Genomic DNA, 17129 nt, shown 5'->3' on the forward strand with positions numbered 1-17129 from the left:
TAATGTAGTGTAAAATTGTAGTATTCGAAAGTTTTCAATATAACACCTCACCAGTCAAAAAACAAAAAAAAAAAAAAGAAAGTTTTCAATATGTCGTAATTTATTATTCGTAACCTTTATGAACGGGTCAAATCAACAGCTTTTACGAAAATAATGGATTCTTAAAAAAACCGGAACCGAAAAACACCGGAGTCACGGTTCGAACGATTCGACCGTTCGGGTGATGATGTGTACGATCATCAATACCGAAAAAGTATTCCGTACGATCATCCGTGAAGTAAGGTCGATCTATGCTGGTGCGTGGATCTCCCCAAATCTGATCATCATCCAATTGTTGGTCCCACTCGCGTGTACGGGTATACCTCCTTAAGGTCAAATCCTTTTGTTTTGTTTAATGGTATATCCTAGGTCAGATCTAATCATCAGGGTCGTCAATCCGTCATCAATTGAAATCAAGGGCCACAAAATGATCTTTTATACTGGGTAAAACGTGGCACTAAGAATTCCAAAAGGATTTTTTCCTTACTTTAAGAACTTTTGCTGCGTGGTCAAGGTTTTTTTCTTTTCGCTTGGGGTGGGGGAGAGAGAGAGAGAGAGAGAGAGAGGGCAGGGATGCAGTTGATGTCTACGTCGCGCATATCCATTAATGAGATGACACCTCTGTTTCTTACATTACTTAGATTGTAATTTTTTAATATATAAATATGTAATAAATATTGAATTAGAAACCGGCGATTTCCTCCCGGACTTAGCCGCTGTTCACAAATAGAGAAGAACAAAAAGGAAAAGAAGGGCCGCCATGGTTATCGATCTCTCTACATTAGAAGCTAGGTATCATGTTTTTTTTTTTTTAATTCTCTTTCTTTGATTCTCATTTCTCACTCCATGTCTTCCCTTTTATTTCTGTTTTTTATTTTTTTATTTTGGAGTATGGAGTTATTGGCGAAAACTCAGGTTTGACCTTCTCAGAATTTTGTATGCTTTGTTAAGAATTTATCATCTGCGATGTAAATTTTTAGTGCATGTTAATTATCCGGAATTGTGTAGTTGAAGAAATGCCAGTTCTATGATTTCCTCTCCTTTCTGTTTTTGGTTTTTCTGGACTTTAGATTTATGAATTTGGTGCTTGGCTCAGCTTTTGATCTGTTTTTGGTTGTTTACAAGCTCAAGGGGAATGGTCTGGTTACACACTTAAAACGAGCTAATTGGCATGTTTGATCAATATCATGGCACAACTATTGGAGAAGAATTTACTCGGAAATTGATATGCATATGACATAGTTCATGGCTTCCTGCACTGCAAAAGTGTGAATGTTTATCTTGACAGCTTTGTTATTTCTACACATAAAAGCTCATTTAGTAGCTAGAATGGAAACATGTCAAAAAAAAAGTTTCACTTGTGTCTTGGTTCCATTTGATATTTTCTTGGATAAGTAGTACTCGATAGTAAATTGAAATTCACCTTGCTATGTATATCCAATGGCATCATCTTGTTAAATATGAAACCAATAAGACCCAAAGCTAACTTGAGTAAAAGTTGGTTTGGTAGGGTCTATGGGGTTAGATTACTCTCTGGACTTGGTACCAGTAATTTGCGTAATATGCACTTTTCTGATGTTGAGTTTTCTTGGTTGATTTAGTTTAATGGCAATCAAAAATATCCAAGAGATGATGTACAAAATTGTATTCCACTATTCTAGCTTCATTCCCCTCCCCTCCAGCGAAAGGAAAGGGAAAGAAAAGCTGTCAATTGGTACGACTTGTCATGGATTGCCTTGCCAGTATCTATTTTTCATAATTAACTCCACATTTCTTTGTTTTTGGCACTAGATATGTTGATTCTTGCAAAATCCAAGGTGTGCCGCCAAATTCTGCAATTTTATCAGCTTTCTTTAAGGTTTGTCCTGGCCTACATCATACTGTTCATAATTTTCTTTTGTTGTTTCACTTCATAATGTACTTGCACTCATTTTGGTTATGAATAAGTTGTGGTATGAAAGAAATTTTGCATTATTGCCTTGGATCTTTATTGTGATGAAAACTTAGGAAACAACTGAGAGATCCTAAGATGAAACTTGGAAAGTCAGAATTGTTAAAGAAAGTGTTTTCTGTAACCTAGGAATAATTCCAGTGTCCATTCTATGTGCTCAAATAGGAAAATCAATATTGTTTGAATAAACCTTTTACCATTGCAAGTCTGTGCTTCTGGTTGTTAATCCTTCATCAGGTTTACTACATTCTCTGTAGTTGTAAGAAATTGAGAGGGGATCTTGGATTATTTGAGAATGATTATTGATCACGTAAAGCTATGATAGATTAAGTGTGGGAAGTGCCTTTGTTTGCTCATTTGAAAGAGTTGAAAATAAAGAATTTTCCTTTTCTTTTTTTACTGAAAATTTCCAGGTAGTTCAAAGTAAAGCACCTGTCAGTAGATGATTTGAAGCATTTCCGACATGATTAGAGTGCTATAGATGGGTGTATCATTGCTTAGGTTATTGTACAACACTTGTTTTCAATCATGTTGAGTTAAATTGAGTTGATGCTTCCATATATCAAAACACATGATTCAATCAAACAACACTATCAGATTATCTAACATGACATTCACAAGGAGATCTTTTAACTGAAAGATATTTTATTGAATTGTCCAATGGTTGAATTAATTGAACATCTTGTAGAGGTATCATCCTATTGGGGATGTTAATCAATGACCTACTAGCCGTATCATGTGACATGTTCCTGAATGTCAAGTCTTCATGTGCTACCTTGTATAGTGTGACATTGGGCTATGCTCCCAACATAAATAAACAATGCTGTGTTGCCATTAAGTTATTATCGTTGTTTGTTCTTGGTGTCACCACCATCATTGTTGTCCTTCTACGGTTAGGATTGGATGCAAACAGGAATTTATCAAAAAAAAAATGGTAGACAATAGTCATTAGTGTTCTAAAAATGAAAGGTTAATTAGTTTCTTGGATAAGTGCACTTTAGCAGTGTTCTTTTATTGTAAAGTTGTATAATTACTGTTTTATCCAAAAAAAGTGACATTATTGTCCCTTCACATATTAGCAAATTTCAGCACGGATGGGTAAGTGATTTACCCAAGTTTCAGTAGGGTATTATTTGCCCAGGTAAATGAGCTGCTCGACAATCTTCTTTTCTATGGGACCCACTAATACCTTAATACAAATACGAGTTTATTTCTTTTCTGTAGGACCCACCAACTTATCCACCTCCACTTCTCAGAAAACGAATGAGGCCTATAAGGCCAACCAAATCATTTCCTATTGAACTTTGTAGCTTTCATGGAATCATGGTGAAGTCTTTCATGTTGATCAATTTGTTATGCATCTAAGTTTGAGCTTCAGATAGCTGGGACCAACATTGGGTAATGACCATTATCTAAATAACTCCATTATTCCTATCTTTTCAAAAATAGCAAAGAAAAAACTTCCTTTCTTGATATTTCATTAAATATATTTCTTGTTTGGTTTTTTGCTTCAACAAAGATAAGAGATGGAGCATGTACTCCCCGCCCCTAATTTCTTGCTTGTTATCTTGTGTCAGAATTTGTTGGATGCATTTTTTGAAGTAAATTTCCGATGGCTAGTTTAATTTTTATTCAGGCCAAACTTCAAAAATCTCATCATGAGCCATGTATCATAGAGGTTGTCTTGGACCAGCTGAAAGATTCTGATTTTCCTTCATTAATTGAAGTGTTCTCGGTAATTGACTCGTCTGAGATTGATGCGGTAGACATATTTCATGAATCGCTGTGTATATTGGATGGACAGTCTGTCTTATCCTTGATGTTTGAAATCAATCAGAAGCTTCGAGTTGTTGATCTTCAAGATTTGTCATTTGACAAGGACTTCCTTAGGTAAGTAGTGGTGCCTACTAGTTCATTCTTTTTTGGAAGCATTGTGTCTTCAAGTTTTTGATACAGTATATGGCTTTTTCCTTCTACTTTCTTTTGCTGAATTTTTTGAGAGTTGATGCAATGAGAATTATATGCTTGGAAACTTGGAAACAAATGACCAATCCATGTTCTATTATTGAATTTCCACTAGGGCAAAATATTCTTAAAATTGTAGTTGTATTGTAAACCATAAGATCATTTCTGCTTTTTTTTAAGAAATCTGTCAGAAAATTAAAATATATAAAAATTTAAGTGGTTTTACTCCAATTTTAATTCATATCTACCATATATGTACTTTTTTGCTGCTATTTACCATATGGGTACTTAATACAAAAGAGTTTACCATTATAGGTGTACAATGATATAACTAAGTTTCACTCGAAAGCCAATTGAGACTTCAAAATAGATCTTTAATGATCTAAGTAAATCATATTTAGTAAGGATCTTAAAAGAATACCCATTGAGAAATAAAATAAATAAAAGAAACAAAGAAATAAATAGTGAACTAGGTTTCAATTGAGTTGATTCCAGTTGCATGAATCATTATAAATTGTAAGGTTGAGATAGAAATGTATGGTTTTTAAAGAAAAGGATAATGCTAAACTATTTTTTTAGGAAAAGGATTCAGACATAAGATTTGAACTGAAACCCTCAAGATTCATGATTTTGTGAATTATCTTGTAAATTGTAAGATCTTGGGACAACTATTGAGCTCACATGTGATCAATAAATTAAAAGAAAATGCAAGGTGATTGACTTTCTAACTATTATTACTTTGCTTTGATTAAGAGGATGCAAACTGTCTCTAATTTCCAGTTTCTTCATGATATGATTGTTCCACTTTGTTGAAACCTAAGCTGATCATGTGTGGTTCTTGGGGAATTTCTTCATCTAACCTATTTCTTTTCTAGTCCTGATCATTCGTAATGCTTCATCTGTTGAGATGTTTGAGCCAGTGTTACTTGGATGCAAACATGGGAATTGGAAACCGTGCATGTCCAGGAGTCTGAATGAATAAACAAGGACTTGTGGACATGTCTATATAAAAGTATACACTATTAAAATAGTTTGACTTTTAACATTATAGACCTATAGAAAAAGGTATGAAAAATCATGTTTGTTACTTAATGTCATTTTATAGGAAAAATGACATTTATAGTGCACATTAGCTGTTCATTTGTATTGAATAAGGAGAAAAAGAAAAATGTCATGTAGAAGTGTACTTCAAGAATCCATGGAATGTTGGAATCCAGTGCATGTCTGAGACGAACACTTCATCCACTGAGGAATGTCCATGCAACACTGGTTTGGGCATAATAATGATTGCACTTGCGATCCTAACATTATCTGAATGGATTTTGTTTGCATCTTTCATGTTTTATCCAAGTTTTACATTTCCCCTGAAGCTGCAAATTTCTCATTGCATTTTCTGAAGGTGCAATCATATGTCCATCCATATTCCTAGTTTTACATTGTAATAATCTTTGATGCTCAATAGGCATGGCATAATACTATACATATCCTGGCTCAATGCTTTGCATTCAATGTCTGATGGTAATCTACCGTGCACATTAGGTTATTTCATAGCTATTTGAGTTTCTTTTTCTTTGCATTAAATGTTAGTTGAGCAAGTTGTCATCTTTTAAGAGACTTGAAAAATACCTACTCTATTAGCTAGAAAATTGAAAGCAATATGAGGTGCTAATCTACTGAAGTCTTGTTTTATTGAAAGAAATAATTGCTACAAGTTTTTTTTTTCTCATTTATTTAATAAAAGACTTCTCTAACAAATCTTTGCTGACACGCGTTTATCAAAAGATAATACCCTAACACCTAACTTATGACCTAGGATATCAGTGCAACTATTGTTCTATTGTAACTTCATTTAAAATCAAAGAATGACCAGCATACCTCTAGAACAAAGATTTCTCTTTAAGGTTCCAATACATTGTCTAAATTGTTTGTAAGTTGCTCAAATAACGTGCAATTCACTTGTTTTCAGATTGGCTAGATAGATAATAGGAAAACACTTTTATGAAACCAAGATCAAGCCTAGTTTTTGACATGTCAAATTTAGGTCAAGAAGAATCGTGGCAGAAGAATGTCTAATGGAAGACAAGTCTTGGTTCCATGCTTCAAAAACTATAAAACCAGACCTCTTTTGGTTTCTCATCTATTTTTCTGGTTTTCATTCTTATCACTATTCCACCCATGTCTTTGACCTTATTTTGGATCATTATTCTGATTTATCAAGATAATGTTTTAAATGCCGTGGATTGTGCTTTAGGCTCCATTTTTGCCTTTCTGGATAAGAGATCCTTAGAGAAGATCCATAGATTGCTGTCTCAACCCCTAGTATTGTCACCATTTGTACTTTGGAGGATTTTAGGTGTTTTTTGGTTGTCATCTGTGTATCATTATTTCCTGACCTAGTTATTACTATTGAATCAACTTTTGGGTTCACTTTTGATACATTTCATTGTAGATTTTCTATGGCATATTCTGGTGTAAGTTTTGGAGTTGCATGCATCATATTTCGTATGGTTTATTTGATTCAAGCCTCCCTTTCATCCATTTCTTCATTCCTAATTTTATGTTCTTCTATTGTTCTTCACACTTAAGTAATTCCACCTTCTAAAAGATGCCTCAAGAGATAGGTCATAAGTTTCTTCCCAAGGAAATGGTACATCTTCCACTGGTATCTTGAATCTAGTATGAAATATTATTTTCTATTATTCCGCTTTATCATTTGTTCAGAAGGTTTGATTACTTGGATCAATTTCTTGTCCACTCTTAGGGATCTTTTATGCAGAGGTTTGACATGCCAAGTATTAAACTTGAGGTCTTCCCACATCAGAAAACTGAACATGGCAGGGAAATTCATGCAGTTACACACTCTTAATCTCGATTTTAGTACTTCACTCACTAGTTTCCGGGAAGATTGCTTTTCTTGCATGCCAAGTTTGATGTGCCTCTCAATGTGTGAAACAAGAGTTGCTAATCTGTGGACAACTAGTGCTGCACTAGCAAAACTTCCTTCTTTGGTGGAACTTAGGTTTCAAAATTGTTTGTGCTGCAATAATACTGGGCCATGTCCTGCATCAATCAATGAGAAAGCAACCATTTTTGATCATGACAAAATTGATTCGGCTCGGCTGGATTTACACCACTTTTCTGTGACATCATCCATTAATCGTGGAGATATATCTGGCACAGAAGACACATTTAGGAATTTGCTTTCTTTGAATGATCTGGTTATGACCCAAGATATTGAAACTACAGCTGAAGAATCATCAGATGATAGCGATTTGGACTTCTCAACCCCTCAGCAGAGAATTGGCTTGGTAGAGTTACTGTCTAATGTCTTTCCTGTGTTGACTGGACATACTGCTTTGCCAAATGAGGTAAGCATGCAGTTTCATAATCATCAAAGTGGCTGCTTTAAATGATTCTCTAATGCCTTAACATGGATTTGGTATTTTACTTGGCAGGTTTCTTCTGGTACATTGTTGACTAAAGAGGAAAAAGAGTCTTTTGCAGATTCCCCCAACTTGAGTCATAGGAAAGATGCTGCACATATTGCTCTAAAGAAGTACATTTCACATCATCCATCACCTATTTGCTTTGAGAAGCACTACAGAGAATACATGATAGCTTCATTGCCCCGCCTGAAAGTTTTGGATAATTTGCCCATCAAAATATCAGACAGGAAAATGGCCAAGATTATTTTTTCACAACACTATGAACATTTACCATATAACCGGCAATGCAAAGAGAGTGTTGTTAGTATCTTGCAGAACCGTGAAATAGGACCGAGTACTACTCATTTGCAAAACTCTTCCAGGACAAAGCAGCCATATTCTTCTAGAAAGAGTCAATATTTTTTTCCCAGGTCAATTGGCGCTGCTAAAGTTGGTTCTGCTGCATGGCCACTCTTACATCCAATTTCTAAATTCAATGACATTTTGGGGGAAGAGAGTAAAAGCTTTCGTCCACGGCAATTTGAGTATCATCCAATTGATCCCAGTCTTATGGTTTTTGGTACTTTAGATGGTGAACTAGTTGTTATCAACCATGAGAATGGGAAACTCGTTAGATATCTACCATCAATGGGAATGCTTAACAGTGTTTTAGGGCTCTGCTGGCTTAAAAAGTATCCTTCTAAGGTAGGTGATTACTACATAGAACTAGATCGAGATGACTTGAATTCAGATCAGTTTGTTATCTCTTACACCACCTTTGTATTGTCATTATTAGTCCTGGTTGAAAGATGCTATTTAAAGGAAATCCTTTTTATAGGGTAAAGACGTAGTCCACATGTTTTAGATTGTAGTTGCCATCTTATATGGGATATCATGGTAATCAATGCATATGCATGGGATTAACAGTACATGTCCCAATGAGTTCTTGTAGGCAAGAGAAATATTGTCATAAGATTGTTCCACCCAACTTTATCACATTATTTTGAACAGTTGAAGTGTGGAAATATTGTCAGATTGTTTCATTGAATATAACCACGGAAAAGCTTCCCATTTACACCTAGGAAATTTCCTAGGTGGCATCCGTCAGATCCTGGGCATGAACCTTATGAGTGCTTAGTTGCCTCAGTTCTATTTATGGATGCTAATTACCACATTTAATATTTGACTAAATCTAACTCATTGGTGCATGTTAGAATATCCTTTTTTTTTTTTCATTCGACTGCTTCTAATCCTTGCTGACGTGGAAATTGCTGATTTTGCTCAATGTTGATATCAGCTTATTGCTGGTTCTGATAATGGTTCCTTGCATTTATACGATATCCATCAAATGGCCTCTACAGTTACAGACAGATACAGCTATGTGGGTTCAGTTACTTTTGATGATTTTGAGCAATTGACTTCAGTTCATGTCAATTCAACGGATGAACAATTTCTTGCAAGTGGATATTCGAAAAATGTGGCTCTATATGACATAAACAGTGGGAAACGCTTACAGATATTCACTGATATGCACCAGGGGCATATCAATGTTGTTAAGTTTGCCCACCATTCGCCCTTTATATTTGCTACTTCATCATTTGATCAGGATATCAAATTGTGGGACTTGAGGCAGAGGCCACTGCAGCCTTGCTACACGGCTTCAAGTTCAAGAGGAAATGTAATGGTGTGCTTTTCTCCTGATGACCACTATCTGCTTGCATCAGCTGTTGACAATGAGGTACTCACTATGAAGTATAAAACCACAGTTGTGTAGACAAATAGTAAACATAAATGGTGAGGTCATTAGGAAATATTTCTGTAATGCAGTGAAACACTTAATTTGATGGATCTGGTATAGGTGATTATCACAAAATAAGAAAAGGAAAGAAATATCTTTATGTTATGATGATTTTTACCTACTAATCATATAGTTTTCCCCCAAGGCACTTGGGCAATCATATGGTATTAACTTTGAACTAAAGACCTCTTCTAGGCAAAAAATCCTAGCACTGTGGATGCTAGCTCCTGTATGTGTAAATAAAATACGTAGCTAACTGTGCAATACTGGACTATATGTTTACCTTCTCTTGGTAGATGCATGTTGTTGTCCAGCAACTTGATCCATATTTGGCTAATGGCAATAAAATTTTGTAGGTTAAGCAACTTTTGTCAGTGGATGGAAGGCTTCACATGAAATTTGACATCACTCCAACAGGAAGTTCCCATAATTATACTCGTTCTTATTACATGAATGGAAGGGATTACATTATTAGTGGGAGCTCTGATGAACACGTTGTCCGTGTTTGCTGTGCTCAAACTGGAAAGAGGCTCAGGGATATTTCTTTGGAGGTAACTTGATCACTTAATTCAGTTTGTTTGTCTATTGTTGTCCCAAACACCAGATGATATTATTATATATCACATGATTTGACACTTTGACAGGCATGTTGTGCAGGAGCTGGAATGTATCTGTGTTTGCATGCATGTATCTGTGTGTGTTTGTGTGTGCATTGATGTAAATGTATGCTCAAAATGCATATTAGAATGATAAAGAGGTGAAATAATATCATACCTAACTGCAATTATATTTGAACTCAATGACTTGGAATGGGGGTTACCACCTTAAATTTTGTAAGGAGTTTAAAGTTTGAGGTATTTCCTAAATAACCTGTGCCTTTCAGGGACTGGGGTTTTCTCTGAGATAGTATGGTTTGGGTAAACTATGGATAAAGTGTAATATACTTAATGAAATTTGGCTTCTCTTGGGTTTTTGTTCTACTGCTGTCAGGCAGATTTCTAGGGATTTGAGTGATATAGCTGTTGTCCAGCTAGATGGGGAGTCTACTAGATGAAATTTATAGCAAAGACTTTGCTGCCACCTGGAAGCTTGTAACTTGTACTGCTTTTTTCTTGGTGTTTTTTTTTTTTTTTGATTAGCAACAGATAAGTTTTTGTTGGGCTCTTTCTATTCTTTTCTATTGTCTCTGTTCTTTTAGGGTGTCTGTTTGTGGGTGGGGTGGGGGGGGGGGGGGGGGTTGTGTCCACAAATCCACTTTGTGCAACCTCCTTTCATAATCATTAATAATGTTTACATTTATCAAAAAAAAAAAATCATTAATACTGTTTACAATTTATATATTTCTCTTGATACTTACTATTTAAAAGGCTGCCTAAGTGGAGGTAAGAGGACCTATAAACCTTATTCCTTGAGTGATACTAATACAAAACAGATTTCAAGCAGTTAAGCCCAACTGATCTGACAACCAAACTGATATAGGATGGGAAGAAAAAGGGCCTATGAGGTGTACATGATGGGTAATAAGTTGTGGAAGAAAAGATTCACATTGAAATGGAGAAGACTGCACCGAAGACAGTAGGGAGATGTTATTGACCCTTTTAGGTCAATCACATAATATCTAAGAAAGCATTCTCTCAAGTTAAAATGAAGCACATTTTATCTCTTGTATGGATGATAAGAAATTTTAGGCTGTATTTGGTTTGAAAGAAAAGGTAGGGAAACCAAACAGTCTTAGGTAATTGATTTGAATTTGTTGAATGCTTTTCTTTTTTAAATATGAATTTTTAATTATATTCTTTTTACTTTTAATATTGACTAATAGCGCCTTTTCTTCATTTGCAGGGTGGGGGCTCATCAAATTCTATGTTTGTACAGTCATTGAGGGGTGATCCTTTTAGGGTAAGCCCCATTTTATGAATAGACTTGATTAATAATCAGGTCTTTTAGAGAAATTTACACAACCCAGGTAGGAAGATGGTTTGGGCCCCAAAATGTGCTCCGGGTGTCTCTCCTCACCTCTTATGTAGGAGAAATTTCTACCTAAGAGACCTAATTACGAGTCTAAAATAAGCCCTTTTATGTGGACAACTTAAAAACTAGAAAATTGAAACTCTGAATTGCTAATTTTTTTGGGGAAACTGACAAATCAAGGTGGGATATGGGACTGATGTAGAGAATGAATTTGAAAATAGGGACAGTATAGAGGTCCCTTATTGTATGGACAGTTCGGACATCAACATTATCCCCTCCCCCAAAGTGGCAGAAATAGACTAGAGCCCATAAGGAATCTCCTACTTGACCTAATGGGAAGTTTTGAGAATGTGTTTTTCAGTTGGTCGTCTATTGAGCTTCCCTAAATGGCACAAGGATCTTATATGTACTCTCTTGATTTGGAGATTAAAGGGAGTCTCCTAATTCCTTTCCTCATGGAAAGGTTTCTGCCAAAAGATCTTGCATTGTCTTCAAAATAGACCCTCTTTTATGGAAATATTTTTCATTAAAAATTTAGTATGTAGATGGGCATTATTAACCGGACAGAACTCAATGCAAGGTTGGGTATAGGGCTGATACAGACCATGGAGTTGATAACAGGTTGTCAATCTAGATCTGCCATTGGTAGGAATGCAACTAGGATTGAGGATTTGTTAGAATTTGAGCAGGCCCCAACCCAAGACTAAGCCTGGAGTGGGTGAAATTCTTCAAATTGGGCAATCCAATAGAGAGTACCTACTTCACCCGATTAGGATTTAGGAAACCTTTTTACTGCTTACGTACATATATAAATTTTTTAATATAAAAATATCCATTCTCATTTTGACTTATACTGAATTCTTTTTTTTTTCATGTAGTGATCTATAATAACATAGAGTTGATAATTTATTAGGACCAGAACGTCATTCTCCTTTTATGTTAATCGGGATTGACTGAACCTCATGAATACTGAACCCTGAGCTAGTTCTATTCCTATACTCATTTACCTTATAAAGTAAATGTTCAATAAACTAGTTGACAAATTGGACATCTCTACTCAAAATCCATCCCCCACCCCCAATTTAGGAAGTATAGAAGCATGGTTACCGTGTAATAAAATTTTGCTTTCTTATGGATCCAGGATTTCCACATGAGTGTCCTAGCAGCCTATATGCGCCCCAGCTCAAAGTCTGATATCATTAAGGTAGCTCTTATTCCTGCGACATTATGTGGTTGTTGACTGTCTCAATGTTTGTGTGAGGATTGCTAAGTGTTCGAAGGTCTTGCTGCAGGTCAACTTACTAGAACCCAGCAGCTATTCCAAAGAGTGCTCCTATTGTCAGCACTGTTGTCCTTCCTACAGTAAAGGAGGTTGATTATATGTATCAACTTGTATTCCAATGTTGTAAATAATTTTGTATAGAAATTCCTTGTGTTGATATCACATTGGTGTTTTAGTCTATTAATGGATACAGAACAAAATTCATGTCTGCTCCTAATTTTAAATAGATGATATTTGTGTATGACCGATTTAACAGTTTCTGGAATATCTCAAGCTCGACGACGTATTTACTATTTAGCTTGTGCAAGCATGGCCTGATTCGGCCTGCAGGGGCACAACCTGATTTACACCTCTATGCATATGTCACGTTTGACTCCATCAAGTTTGAGAATCCATTTGGGAGGATTTCAACTTTCAATTTTGATTGCGCCATATCAAAGAAGCTATAAAAATGGATTCTTCGGAAAGTTAATTTTTTGGCTGAATTAAAACATAATCTGACTTCTTTCAGGGTTTTTCACCAATATAGCTTCAAGCATGGTTTTTAAATCCGACCCGGTGACCGAACCGGTCAGGGGTCCAGTTACCGGGTTGAATGGTCTGACCGTTTGAACCAAATGCTCAGCCCATTCTGACATAAAAATAAAATAATTTCAAAAAACAAAAAATGGTCAAAACCATTCGAACGATTAACCACCCAGTTCAGTGGTGCTGACCAAAATCAATGATTTTGGGGGAAAATCCGGTTTTAGGGGAAAATGGAACCGATCAGATGGCCGGTTCCCGGTTTTTCTGGTCTAGTCTGGTTTTGAAAACCATGGCTTCAAGGCTTTCCTGTAGGGCCCATCTTACAAAGCTGGAAGCCACTTATAGATGCAAAAGAATCACATCAGATTTAAATTAGGGTATACTGAACCTGATCCGATGCCATAAACTATAGATCTGATCCAAAGATCCGATTGGATTTTACAAAATTGATCTGAACCAGAATCTGATAAAGATATTAGTTATCCAAATCTGATCTGATTCAATTTAATTATTTAAAAAAATTAATAAATTATTAAAAAAAAATATACAACAGTTTAAATAAAGAAAAACATAAAAGGATAAATTACAAAGACCCCATGTATTATGGGGTCAGTGACAAAGACACCCTGCACTTATTTTTGTGATAAAGACCCCTAAACTCTAGCCATTAGACAAAGATCCCCTCCATTAACATTAACTTTGAAAAAGATTCTCGTATGACTGTTAAAAATTTTCTAAATGCCCAAATTATCCTTTTTATGATTTTTGTTTGTTAGGTTATTCATACTTGAGTGCTTGTGCCACCGGTTACGATTCTTGCATGTGTGCACCTCTCATGTCTACAGATGTTCTAATCGGATTGCACATAACATTATGAAATTCATTTGCTCTGTTTTACACCTTCCATTTTCCACAACCGAAGCAGATCTGCTTTTTTTTTTTTTCTCTCCCTCTCTCTCTCTCTCTATCCTCCGCCTGAGGAATCAGGTGTCAATCGTCTCCCCCCACCTGCCCCACCCACGCCCCACAAGAGAGGATTGTTGGTGAGTGAAGCAGTAAACTAATGGGGGCAGCGGATGGCATGCGCCAAGGGGCTGAGGGTTTTTCGTCTTTTTAGTTCAGTGGAAAAGAAGTTATAGTTGCAAATTTGCAATGTAGTGGGTTTATTTATTTCTGGGTTTTCCTTATAGTTTTATTTGGCTAGTGATCATAGATTTAGGGAGCACAGTTTAGCCAATTTGAGGATTAGATGTCAAGAAAATTAGTTCTCTAGATTATGATAGTGGGCATGAGCATGAGAGTGCTAGTGTATCATATCATCTACATTTGAGTTTCAGAAGGCAGAAGGCAGAAGAAGGTGCGCCACAAAGAGTGCCATATGCTCCACTCTCGCTCGAAACCGCCAGCAGCAGCACCTTCTAAATGGGATGATGCACACAAGTGGATTTGCAAGCCCTACTTCAAATCGGCCAAACTGCCTGCTACTGCTAGGCAAGTTGTTGGATCGGATCAAAGAAAACTGGTTTGCTTGGTTATGGAAATCGTCAATCGGCCAAGATCGAAGGTCGTCATGACGCCCAGCAAGTTCGACATTGGCTACGCCTTTCCATCATCCCACTCTCAATGCCAAGTATGTCGAGGGGTGAGAAAGGCATGAGCCAACTACCAAACCAACCCCACCATGGCAGCAGCATTCAACGACGTTATGACGTCCATGTACTACCAGAACCACTCTCAATGCCAAGTATGTCTGAAGGGGCATTCATCACAACTTAAAAGTTGAGGAGGGTCTTTATCACAAATTAAAGTATAGGAGGGAGTCACTGACCCTATAGTACAAGGGGCCCTTTATAATTTATCCTACAACTATACAAGTATTGTTTTTTCTACTGTTTTCCAAAAATCCAAATAGATTAGAGATATCCGAAACCTACCTACCCACAAAACGCTACAGTTCAATACCACTTGGCTTGTGTAAAAGCCCTCTCAAACAGCACTGACTGTAGCATCTTGTGGGGTAGGGTAGGTAAGCAGATTCAGTCTCTTCTTTGAACATGTGGCATAAGTGATCCAAATGCCAGGTGGTGTGTTGAACTGTTGACTGAGTGATCCGAATCGGGATTCAATCCTCACAGCCCTTATTGTCGTGTATTGAGAACATATTCCTATGAATCATGAATAAAAATATACAAAGTATGGAGGAGATGTTCTGAAGGCTCAAAGTGTTGTGAACACAGTGTATGGACCAATTCGTCATGATCATACATGGATGCTGATCATCCTATCCACAAATCTCATTTTTAACGTTCTTGATTTAAGCTATCCATTTGACGACCCAGATCCTTTGGTAAGCTTTAGCTTGGATGTATGCCTTACAGTGGACCCATAAAATTCAATGGACCAGTTTTGGTTTGGATTTCGTTCAAATCTAAATCAATTTGAACGGATTAGATGGCTCAATAAGATATTGAATTGGATCATGATCTAAGGTATTTATTGGATTGGGTTGAACCTGATCAATTCATAATGAATTTATATTGGATTGGATTAGATTAAACCAATATCAGAAAATAAGAATACAGGTGTAATGGACTAGGTTTGGATTAGAATTAATCTAAATTAAAAGAAATTTGTATAGATTAGACGGTCTAAAACATTGATTAGACCAGTTCAAAATATTCATTGGATTAGATTGGACCTAGTTTATTTGTAATGGGCTCACATTAGATGTCAAAAGAACCACCGGCATTGTTTACGAAGTTTCAACGGCAAAAAAATTTTGGCAGAACACTGGGTCCCTTTTTTTTTTCAAACCTTGTTAATACGTTTTTGCCTTATTAATACGTCGGTCTCCAACTCTAAGGAGGTTGTGAATTGTGAGATGATGTGTGCGACATATGGACTCCTACCAACTACCAAGTTACCAAACACTCGTACGTTGATCCCACGCAAAAGACAAACGACGGTCGCTGTTAACGGATCAGAGTCGATCTTGTTGTACGTGCGTTGGACGGTTGAACCTTGTCAGTGTCCCACCTACTTTTACAGTTTACATAAGATCAAGATGCTACTCAAGCTGTAAACTGTGTGGATCCACTTAACACAGTCAAGAGGTCTGAATCCACTCAATTTCTTATAATAGAAATATACAATGTGTTCTAAATTGGGCCTCCTATAGTCCTATTCGGTGAAAACAAACAACAATAATCGTAATAATCCTTTTATATCTTCAGTGCAAATGTAAAAATTTCAGTCCAAATTAGTGTTTTCAATTCGTCATTGACTCGTTTAATTGAACTATTTGAATTATCACCCAGTTTGATTTTGGGCCCATTTTTATTCAAATCTGTTGGGTCAAAAATTGTTGGTTTGGTTAAAAATCATCAAATTCAGGTGGTTCAGCCGTTGATGTGTTTGACCCAATCACCGAGTCATGGGTTGCATACTTAATGTATATGTAAATTTTTGGAGATTATAACTTTGTACTATGATGTTCAATTGGGATGATATTCTTTTTGATTTTTGATAATTTTTCAAAATCTGTGTCCAAAGCAAGGTTCAAAGTATCGACACGTATCGGCCCGTATCAGTCGATACGTATCATTTCGATACCCCTCTGATACACCCCTACAGTGGGTGTATCGAGGGTCTGGCTGGTTCAGGGTGTGGAGGAGGCCTAAACCGGCTCCCTTGAACCCATTGCAAAAAAATAAAAAATAAAAAATTGTATCGATTCGCCCGATTCACCCATACCAGCATATCAATATTTTGAACATTGGTCCAAAGGCATCATAGCATTTTCTTTACCAAAAAAACCTTTATATATATATATATATATATATATATCTGACATGGCATAGTCTGACTTGTTTAACCTGGATGATCGAACTAGTGACCCGTGATTTAAAAACACAAACGGTTTAGCCTTTGGATCAGTTTTTAAAACATTGGGCTAAATGTCAATATATACTGTTCATAAAAATATAAGTTTGGTTTGATTATGCATTGATAAACATAAAATGCAAATGGATTGTATCAAATGATAAACCTGGAGCAGGTTAAGGTCGGGCTTATTTAGGGTTAGAGTCTCAATTCTTCACCTGGTTGGGTCATGATATCCCTGTGTATTTTTATCACTTTGCGTGCATCCTTAGGATTTGTTTTCATATT

General features: G+C 36.2%; 1 protein-coding gene across 8 annotated transcripts; it reads left to right on the forward strand.

Annotated features, from left to right (window-relative positions):
- The first annotated feature begins 561 nt into the window (after positions 1-561).
- Positions 562-12672, forward strand: LOC104607674 (transducin family protein / WD-40 repeat family protein). Of its 8 annotated transcripts, XM_088887149.1 has the most exons (12): positions 755-1305; positions 1641-1753; positions 1831-1897; positions 3215-3388; positions 3568-3880; positions 6717-7323; positions 7411-8085; positions 8678-9118; positions 9535-9729; positions 11021-11077; positions 12291-12353; positions 12442-12672. In XM_088887149.1, the coding sequence occupies exons 5-12, from the start codon at positions 3603-3605 to the stop codon at positions 12523-12525; spliced, it is 2400 nt and encodes a 799-aa protein (XP_088743275.1). In that variant the 5' UTR covers positions 755-1305; positions 1641-1753; positions 1831-1897; positions 3215-3388; positions 3568-3602; the 3' UTR covers positions 12526-12672. The 8 variants fall into 8 exon arrangements, with proteins under 8 accessions (XP_010271665.1, XP_010271657.1, XP_010271674.1 ...); XM_010273355.3 differs by lacking the exon at positions 3215-3388 and having other exon boundaries at positions 667-831; positions 3611-3880; XM_088887150.1 differs by lacking the exon at positions 3215-3388 and having other exon boundaries at positions 701-831; positions 3627-3880.
- The last annotated feature ends 4457 nt before the right edge of the window (positions 12673-17129 follow it).

Source organism: Nelumbo nucifera, chromosome 5, assembly GCF_055504915.1.
Source record: "Nelumbo nucifera cultivar China Antique chromosome 5, China Antique-T2T, whole genome shotgun sequence".
NCBI lineage: Eukaryota > Viridiplantae > Streptophyta > Magnoliopsida > Proteales > Nelumbonaceae > Nelumbo > Nelumbo nucifera.

Coding starts and splice junctions, on each gene's coding strand:
- LOC104607674 (XM_010273355.3), top strand. CDS start 800: ATGGTTATCGATCTCTCTACATTAGAAGCTAG. Junction 832..1,640: donor CTCTCTACATTAGAAGCTAG/GTATCATGTTTT, acceptor TGGTTGATTTAG/TTTAATGGCAATCAAAAATA. Junction 1,754..1,830: donor GAAAGAAAAGCTGTCAATTG/GTACGACTTGTC, acceptor TTTTGGCACTAG/ATATGTTGATTCTTGCAAAA.